This window comes from Bicyclus anynana, chromosome 13 (assembly GCF_947172395.1).
Source record: "Bicyclus anynana chromosome 13, ilBicAnyn1.1, whole genome shotgun sequence".
NCBI lineage: Eukaryota > Metazoa > Arthropoda > Insecta > Lepidoptera > Nymphalidae > Bicyclus > Bicyclus anynana.
In genome coordinates, this window is record NC_069095.1 from 7,328,120 (window position 1) to 7,338,338 (window position 10,219).

At 36.6% G+C, this 10,219-nt stretch overlaps 2 protein-coding genes across 2 annotated transcripts in view; both read left to right on the forward strand.

Moving 5' to 3' along the window:
• Nucleotides 1-10,219, forward strand: part of LOC112043087 (ATP synthase subunit O, mitochondrial) — a 385,841-nt gene that overhangs the window by 196,309 nt on the left and 179,313 nt on the right. The gene's annotated exons all lie outside the window — the stretch shown is intronic.
• The window catches only part of LOC112043092 (D-beta-hydroxybutyrate dehydrogenase, mitochondrial), a 71,184-nt gene that overhangs the window by 16,785 nt on the left and 44,180 nt on the right, over nt 1-10,219 (forward strand). Inside the window, exons 2-3 of the mRNA XM_052884918.1 lie at nt 2,822-2,947; nt 5,767-5,946. Of these exons, the coding sequence (XP_052740878.1) occupies nt 2,834-2,947; nt 5,767-5,946 (294 nt within the window). The 5' untranslated portion in view covers nt 2,822-2,833. The remainder of the gene's footprint in view (nt 1-2,821; nt 2,948-5,766; nt 5,947-10,219) is intronic.

Below are 10,219 nucleotides of genomic sequence, written 5' to 3' on the forward strand. Positions count from 1 at the left end.
GGTACTGGTGTTGCTTTTATTCTTCATTATGAAAAGAGGTAGGTATATTTTGATGATGATATGAAAATGAATGTTTTCATCTGTACTTATAATAAATCTGTAGATAGGTCAATTCTGTACATGAAATATATTTCCAAAATAACTATCAGGGGGTGATTAGTGATCGATACTGATGCCAAAAATGCAATCAGTAAAATTTTTGTCTGTCTGTCTGTCTGTCTGTCTGTATGTTCTTTATAGAAACAAAAACTACTGGACGGATTTAAACGAAACTTGGTACAATTATTCAACATACTTCTGGGCAGGTTATAGTATACTTTTCATTACGCTACGATCAATAGAAGCAAAGCAGTGAAGAGAAATGTTGAGAAAACGGGAGAAGTTACTCAATTTTTTAAGCTTTCGTCGCGTGTACAGCCTTAATGGTTAAAGCTACATAGAAATCATTTATGACGGAAATATTCTCCTTAAAACTATCTATAAAAACACAACAGCATATATATGTCTATCTTTTATGGTTGACTCACAATAACACGTGTAACTCCCGATAGCTTAGCAGTTCGGAGCTTTCTAATTATATTTGTCTACTCTTATGTTTATAACACTCATCATCATCCCAAATAAGAAAGTTAACATTATCACCTATTCAATAAAAAAAGAATCATAAAAATCGGTAAAGAAACCAAACGCTAAGCCATCGCGCGTGAATACTAATTCATGCTTTAAGGATTATTTTTGTGTAACGGTTGCCGCGCTCAACGCGACTCGCGGTGGGAGGAATAAATAAAGAAGTGCAGCCTTAATGAGTAGGGTAGGAGAATGGTAGGGTAGGGGTAGGGTAGTGGTAGGGTAGAGGTAGGTTAGGATAGGGTAGGATAGGGGTTCCTAGGGGGGGGGGATAGGTAGTTGAAAGTCTACAACGACTTTCACGCGGACGAAGTCGCGGGCGTCCGCTAGTTTATAATAAACTTGTAAAAGAAGAAATTAAAATGTTTTAAGATTCCTCTTTGTTCTATAAATTAATACAATTTATATAAAATTGAAGTGTCTGTCTTTGCTTTCTAATCAAAATAACTGTGTTTTCTCAAGTGCCTATTACACGATACAAAAACACAAACAATCTTTATAATTTTTTTTGCAGTCGGCCCGTTTATTGGTGTTGAAGATTGATTGATTATGTTACTGGTTTAAATGAAAATAAAAAAATTGTTGACAAAAATCGCGTTACCACTGAGATAGAAAAATTAATAACCAATTTTTTTTTTTTAAATATACCAAATTCATAAGAACAAAGTCGCGAGAATTAACTACTCTTTATTATTTAAAAACATACAAGCAAACCAAGTGCTTATTAATAAATAGCAATGCCTGGCCAAGATCCAGGTGTTACTGACCATCAGGTCACTGGCACCAACAATACATCATCAAGATTGTGCGGATTTACACAGAGCTATACTCTGTGCCACGAAACAAGTCCCGTAGACGCGGCGTTAATGTCTTAATGGTGCTCATTGTCATTATAAGGCGCTGTCAATTTTAGTTCAGGTTGTAGCTGTGGGACTTCTTTTGTGGCGTGGAGTCTAGTTACTCGTCATCTTTTTACCACCTGAAACGGAGACAAATGTTATTTTAATTATTATCTTTATAAACAAAATGATTACCTAAAACTGTAGAGTTAAAACTGAAGGTCTGTTGCCCCTCGACAATTTTATTGATTTGTTTGATATTCGTATATTCTTTCTATATTTTTATCCCCAACGTATAAATGTTAACAATTTGCTTAAATTTTTTCATAAATAGAGGCGAGTTTAAAAATGTTACACCTTTCAGTAATCATTCGATAGTTGAAATATTTCCCGATTCGTCTAAACATTATGTTCAATAACATAAAATTGAAAATCTAGAAAAAACCCCGAGGGTCATGAAATTATTATTTACATTCCCAAGTGACTGATCAAGTCATCAAAATTCTCTTTCAGTACGCTTTCATTTGAGACCCCACTCGAGTATATTTGCAGACATTCGGTTATTCTTCCTCACTTTCACCCTCCGAATCTTATAAACGGCTCAACCGATTTTCAAACATATCTAAGAACACTCGCACTTAAGTCACCTTTCATGCTAAACAAACTAAATTGAAATCACTTCATCCGTTCGGGAGGTATGGTGCCACAGACAGGCTGACAAACAGACAGACACGTCAAACTTTATAACACCCATCTTTTTGCGTCGGGGGTTAAAAAGCCAAATAATAAAGATCAAGTCTGGAGCTTCAGTTGTACAAATAAAATTATAGAAATAAGAATATAATTTCGTTGATGTTACATTATAGCTGTTAAATTCAGTCAATTAATTAAATTTAAATATTTATATAACTTTCTCTAATCTTTAAAACAATTTAATAAAATCTTTTAAGAATAAAGCTCAATGTCATGTCGGGGTTGTTTCTGAATAGGTCAAAGGTTAAGTAAAATGTATCTGTAGAAATTTAATGTAAAAAATGTAAATACCAAAGAATAAAACTTTACTTAAATAAGTGATTATTTTTTTATTATTTATATGGCCAGTTTAGTCGGTTTTATCGTTTTTAACTAATTTTATATATGGATATTAAATTTTTAGATTCTCGATTAAAAAATTTACAAAATAGAATAATCGGCTGTATAACTATACATACCTATTACGCGGGCAAGGAAGCTAAGCCTCGAAACCCGTACCCCCATCCGGATTTATCATAAGGGAGTAGATGCCTACTGTAGGCTTAATTTCTTTGTATTGAACTTACATGACTTACAATAACTATGGATGCCTCTTATTGCAGGAGTGAGCTGCAATGGCCGCCGGCGACGTGACCCGTCGCGCCTCCATAACTGCGCCCTCCATGCACCGCCGCCCTTCGGCTAGACGCGGCTCGCTCATTAAAGGATCTCAGCCATCTACATCACAGGTAACTACAATTATGTTATACTTTATAAGTTTATTAGCGGACGCCCGCGACTTCGTCCGTGTGAAACTCGATGTAAACTTTCAACTACCCCTACCCAACTCTACCCCTACGCTACCCATACCCTACCCCCTACCCTACCCTACCCTACCCTACTCCTACCCTACCCTACCCCTACTCTACTCTACCTCTATTAATTTTTTTTTTGTAATATCATTCTATGTACAAATACTCAGTTCTCTAGAGTGAGTAATTCTTTTGAAGAAAAAACAAGATGAAGGAAAATTTTCCCAAAGTAGCATTAACTAATTTAAGTAGTCTTATAATTAATTAAGTTAGCAAGTCCTATTTGTTTCGTCGCCCCTCCAGAATAAATTATCTATTTCTGCAATCTCTGACGTAACTGCCACGTTGGGCCAATGGTGAATATTGTGCCTATGTGGTTACGGATCACGAAGTCCTAGGTTCGATCCTAAGGACTTTCTTTCTTCTAAGTGATTTACATTTTTTTTCTTTACAAGTTAGCCCTTGACTACAATCTCACTTCATAAGTGATCATGCAATCAAAGATGAAAGCGGGCTAACTTGTTAGGAGGAGGATGAAAATCCACACCCCTTTCGGTTTCTACACGACATGGTACTGGAACGCTAAATCGCTTGGCGGTACGTTTTTCCCAGTAGGGTGGTAACTAGCTACGGCCGAAGCTTCCCACCAGCCAGACCTGGACCAATTGAGAAAACCTCAATCGTCCCAGCCGGGGATCGAACCTAGGACCTCCGTCTTTTAAATCCACCGCGCATACCACTGCGCCACGGAGGTCGTCAAATTCTTAGCAGGAAGTATGAAAAGTGGGGTAGTTTACACCCTGCCTCAGAGAGAGAGTCGTCGGTTTCGGTGAATAACATTAACAAAATTGATAATTAATTGGTCATTTTCCAGTGAAAACTTTCGTCGAACGTCGATTCGCTGGATGCAGGTGGCTCAGTATCGTGATGTTTGGAAGTCCCTACAAAAGGTCTATGGCCTGCAGTGGACGTCCATCGCCTGATATGATGTTGATGAAGTGGTCGCTAATTAATGTAACATTGTCTTGCTAGGCCCGCCAACACGCATTGGAGAAGCGTGGTGGGTCTAAGCCAGTGGCGTGCACTTACTTCATACATGCGTTACTTTACTGCATACCCTAAGAGTTGTCTTGTTAATGTTTCTTACTCGTGCCTACTCTGATCGACAACCTTATGCACGCTACTGGTCTAAGCGTCATATTGCCTCTCCTGTAAGGAAAGAGGTCTGCCTTGTAATGGGCCGTTAAAATATTGATACTTATGATGAATCTCTGACGTAACATTCAGCGAGAAGCTAGTAATAATATCATCGTATATTTTTATTACTTCCTCAAAATAGTATCTTTTGGCTAGTATATTTATAGCACTCCAGAACATCTGGGCTATGTTTGTTTAGTTGTCCAAGCGAATGGCCCCACAATACGGCTTCTATGCAAATATGTACATTAAGCTTTACTAGTTTATCTTCTCACTTCCTGCGAACCTCGAACTCGCCGTTATGATGTTAATTACGTAATAAATATTTTCATTAAATATAATGTTGTAATAAGCTAACTAATAGTTCTGTATACTGTGTTTTGAAATATTTTACCTTCCTTTTTTTTTTTTTACATTTTCTACTATGTAGTATGTTTTGGCCGTGGCTATAATAATAATCATTTATTTGCTGAAACTGTGGGTTACAATGGTTCTTACACTACAGAAATTCCATCACAATTTACTGATATATTAGCGTGCAAATATTTACAGAGTTTTACAATAACTTATTATACCTACAATTATAAAACGTCAATATTTATACATTTCAAAATTTCATGTCATTCACTCGTCAACACTATAATAATTCTTATTATTTAAAATGCTAGTTACCTTACTACTATCGATAGTAGTATCTAGTACTATAGTATAGTATAGTTGTACCGCTAAGAGAGTAACTCGCGAACTGCGATCGTAATTCAGATGTTTTGTGTCAAACTGATGCTGGAAATAAATCTTTTTTAGATGAACAAATTTTTCACGGCCACATACCCAAGTTTTTTCTTCACTGTTTGAGACACGTGATATTTAATTTCTTTAATTGCACAGAACTGAAAAATTTAAGGTGCATGCTCATGACCGAATTTGAGCCCACGCCCTTCGAACCAAAGGCATAGCATATCCACTGGGCTATAACGGTATATATAAGAGCTATAAGACCTCAGCTATATGCTGGATTAAGGTAACTTGATGCTCTAAGCAATTTCATCCTATGGGCCGCTGTATCCTGAAGTAAAAAAATGTCAATACCGTAGCTAGAATCAATCAATATCAATTTAAAACACATGGACTTCAAAATTCTTTAACTTCTTGTACTCTTTAATTTTTCTTGATCATTTCTGGTGCCTCCTAGGCGGGATACCCTGACCAATTGTTTAAATAGCTTATAGACCAATCCAGGACTGGCTCAGCTAAATTATAGTAATGATAAAAAAGCTTGGCGTTAAATTGTAATATACGACTGTGTGCTTAGTTTTAAATAAGTTTGTAAAATGGTGGTAAACAAAAAAAAACCTTGGCTGAGTTTGTTGTGGGCTCTTCTCGGACCAAGGCGCGTTTGGAACCCTCGTAACTTTAGTTTTAAGTTTTATTATTACCACCATTAAATTAAATTAAATTATGACATAATCTTGACCTTTCAAAAGTGCTTGTTAACTAAGCCTAATTGAAATAAATGAATTTTGACTTTTTTTTTTTGACTTTTATAATGACTTTTATAGGAAGTGCCATGGGACATCATCGACCGCTGCGCGCTGCCCGTGGTTCTGTGCCACGCGCTGGCCGTGGTGCTATCAGCTCTGCTCAACGCGCTGCATATCAGCCAGATATCTGTCTTCACGCTGTTCCTCTGGTTCTCCATCTCGGTCACCGGCTCGCTCTGGTTCTACCACAACCTGCAGGTATGTTTAACTATCTCTCGAGTCGATGCCTCATGACTGGGGATAGTGACCTCCTTGGCAAGTCATCGATAAACAATGCTCCCCTATCGTGTACGGTCGCTGACCATTTGGACGGCACTGTAAAAAGTGTAAAAGGTTTCATTGAGTAGAAACTTTTCTTTACAAGTTAGCTCTTGAATACAATCTCGCCTGATGATGCAATCTAAGACGGAAGCGGGCTTACTTGTTAGGAATTTAATGAAAATCCAAACCTCTTTCGGTTTCAACACGACATTGTACCGGAATGCTAGATCACTTGGCGGTACAGCTTTGATGACCTAGTTTAACAGCCCTGTATAGGGTTAGACCTTAATAGTGATAGGTTATGGAGCTTATACCCACCACACGCTGCTCCAATGTAGATTGGCGATTTGGTGGTAATTTTAATTTGATGTTGATGATGACCGACGACGGGTGATAAGGACCGAAGTCCTAACGTGCTCAAAGGCACGAGGGTGTATCACCACCAACTCCAGGTAAAGCTCTGAAAATTTCTAGAAAGAAAGGAAAGCTCAGTATTTCCTAGCTCGACCTAGGATTCGAATCTAGGACCTCGTGATCCGAAGCAACATAGGGTATCCAATGGGCAAACGAATTGGATATCATACTCGGAAAATTTATTCTACAGATACTCTCTTAAACTTACCTATTTGAAGATTTTTCTATATTAAACACTAGCAGAACCTCGCAGTTTCACCCACGTAGTTCTGCCTCCCGTGGGAAATACAGGAATAAAATATGGTATGTTATTTGTTGTTGCCTATATTGGTAAAAAAATCAAATCAGTCCAATAAGTCTGTAAGTTTATTCGTTACATACAAAAATACAAATCTTACCTCTCTATACCTACTACTAGATCTTTACAAAATCCAACATCATGCTACAGTCGCTCGCCCCCATTGGTACAGTGTGGTCTAAGCTCTTAGCCCCCTCTCCTACAATGAGAGAGGTCTGTAGCCATGTGGCACATCCATCAACTCTTTCTACAATCGCAAACGCTTTGAAAATTAAAAAATGTATGGGAATGACATATTTTGCTATTGACAGGTCACGTGGTCGAGATCGGATATGTCATTCCCATACATTTTTTTTTAGTTCTCGAAGCGTTTGTAGAAAGAGAATCGACGTGCGACTCGACTAGCTTGGCCTTTTAGTGAGCTATTCAATTACAAATTAAAATAAATTATACACAATCAAGCCGGTAACTAAATAAACATATAAAGTTAATTAAGAAAAGCCGGAAGCTTCAAATAATAACCAAAGCACTTTTTATTGGGAACTCATTTATTATTTCAAGCCTGTAAAAGTACAAAGTGTCAGACGCAATCATGCCACCCACATACGTGAATTCCTTTTACAAGTACATTAATAAAATGTGCCAGATGCCTTTGAAATTGAGTTACCCTTAGATAAATTTACCCGTATATAACGAACGACATTGTTATAATGTAAATTGGTCAACCATTTTAAAGTTTATATAGGTTAAAGTTACTTCGGAATCAATTCAAATTGTCTATTGCTTTAAATTCTACTTGAACGCACACGTACTCCCAGAGTTTTAAGGTCAACTGTTCGTGTTCAATGTTCAGACATAGACAGTGCAATAAAATAGACATTTAGAAACCATTCATTTCATTTTTCAAAAAGCGCAGATATCATGTGTGGACTCTGTAAACAAACGAGACAAGGAGGTTGGAATTTTCAGACACAGCGATTGTCCAAACAAGCGTATTGTGAGCATGCAATTATGGCTTCAATTTATTACAAACTAGCGGACGCCCGCGACATCGTTCGCGTGGAATCCAGTTTCACATAAATCCCGCGGTAACTATGGATTATTCCGGGATAAAAAGCCTATGTGTTAATTCAGAGTCTATTTCCATTCCACTTACACAAAACTTTTGGCTATATAATATTAGTGTAATTATAAGTATCCAGACCCCTTGAACGCCCGTGGGACATACGTATGCCCGGTCGATTTAGCGCGACAATACCTTTGTTGCTGTCAATTTTATTTAAACTGTGGCATTCGCTACGTTGCACTCTAATTGTAGAGTGTGTACAGCGCCTTTTTCCTATCGACAATAAAGAATTGTCGATAGGAAAAAGGCGCTTGTCACTTGTCAAAATTTGATTTTTGAAGTGTGAAGTTGTTGGTTTTAAGGTTAGGGGATTAGAAAATCGTATATCTTTTGACATACAACAGTACGCCAATCAGTTGTCTATCCGCTTCTCTGTCTACGTGCTCAGTTGTCCAAGGTTAACATTTTATAATTCGTAAATTAAAATTATTGATTGCTAGCCAAGCTCAAAACATAACTCTCATAGCTACAAATATTTTAATAAAATTAACACGACAGTGACGCGTTTCATAAAATTTTGTGAAAGCGTTTTACGTATTTAAAGGAATCCAAAAAGTAGTATTTCGAAATTTAATTTTTAACTTGTCTTAGTGTATTAAGTAATTTAATTATAGTTTTCAAGTCGTATTTGTTTTATTCAAGATATTCTTTTTTGACTCTGAATTTTTTTGATAACTGAATGAATGATGAACGCAGTTTTTGATAACTGAATTTCTTATATTCTAAATACAATCTTAATATTATAGTGAAACACACAAAGTGTTCAGTTGTAAAAATATCCTATTATAGCACCAAATAGTATATGTCATTGAAAGTAAAAGGAAATGACATTACAATATACTTGACTCGAAGTTATAGACAAGAATGTGTTTGTGATTGGCATTTCTAATATAATAATTATAAGGAGTTTGAAGCTTCCGAACTTCGCGTACCTACCAAAAGACTTTCATTTGAAACACCGCAAAGTTTTTGAAGCAAAGTAATTTGAAATCGAACTCATTTTCAACATTATTAGATGCTTTGCAATCTCTACATAATGAATATTTAGTTACAACTCTAAGTTCAGTATTGCTAATTCTGTTACATTGTATTTACAACTCGAAAACTCGACTTCGTTTCAATCTCCCTCGTTCTAACTAATACTATAAAGAGAGATCAAAAAAAAATCGAAATCACAGAACATTTAAAACGCAAAATCTGACGATTTAGCTTTGAAAATCATACTGTCGAGTTATAAAAACATTGTAACAGAACATAATTATATTAAGACTAGCTGACGCCACGCGGTTTCACCCGCGTGACTCCCGTTCCCGTAAAAATATAGGTATAATATATAGCCTATAGCTTGCCTCGATAAATAAGCTATCTAACACTGAAAGAATTTTACAAATCGGACCAGTAATTCCTGAGATTAGTGCGTTCAATCAAACAAACAAACTCTTCAGCTTTATAATATTAGTATAGATTATAATTTTATTTAATTTATTATTCTTTATTTTTACACCATAATTAGAATACAAGCGAATCAGAAACATATTCTACTAGAATTCTACTTCTTGAAGTAGAATACATGCACTGAACTATCCATAAAAGTATAATGTATGACATACCTACCGGAGATTTTAGTAAATCTACAGAGGAATGAGAAGATCCGCAGACGATCTAAAATCACTGATATAGCTCAGCGAGTCGCGAAGCTGAAGTGGCAATGGGCAGGCCACGTAGTTCGAAGAGCCGATAGGCGTTGGGGTCCCAAGGTGCTGGAATGGCGACCCAGCACCGGAAAGCGCAGTGTTGGTCGACTAGGTGGACCGAAGACATCAAGCGGGTTGCAGGGACCGTTTTGTTTGGAAGTCCATGCAAAAGGCCTATGTCCAGCAGCGGACGTCCATCGGCTAATAGAGATGATGAATGACAGAGGAATAGTCCACGCAAGCACTACATCTTGAAGGATTAGGCAGCGTTTCCGATTTTTTAAACACTTCCAACATTATCTTAGTATTTCAACTGATCTACACCAAACCTTCACTAATCTTACATTTAATATACTTGAACCTTTCTTATAAATCCCAAACAGCCTGACTGACTCTGCAAAGAAAAAAAGTTAGAACACTTAGTTGTATAATTTTAGAAAATATAAGAAATGTAGAACATTAATTCATATAGTCAATCACTCAGTATATGTATAACTTTATAGCAAGATCTCTCCTGGTATATTCATACTAATAATACGACTATACATATATGTACGTATCCTGTAAATCTAATACAGAAGCCACTTTCTGCCGTATGACTACAAACTAATTAGACAAATCTCCTCTTACACGAACTCTTATTAGTTATTATAGCAATAGTAATGTCTCGTACATATA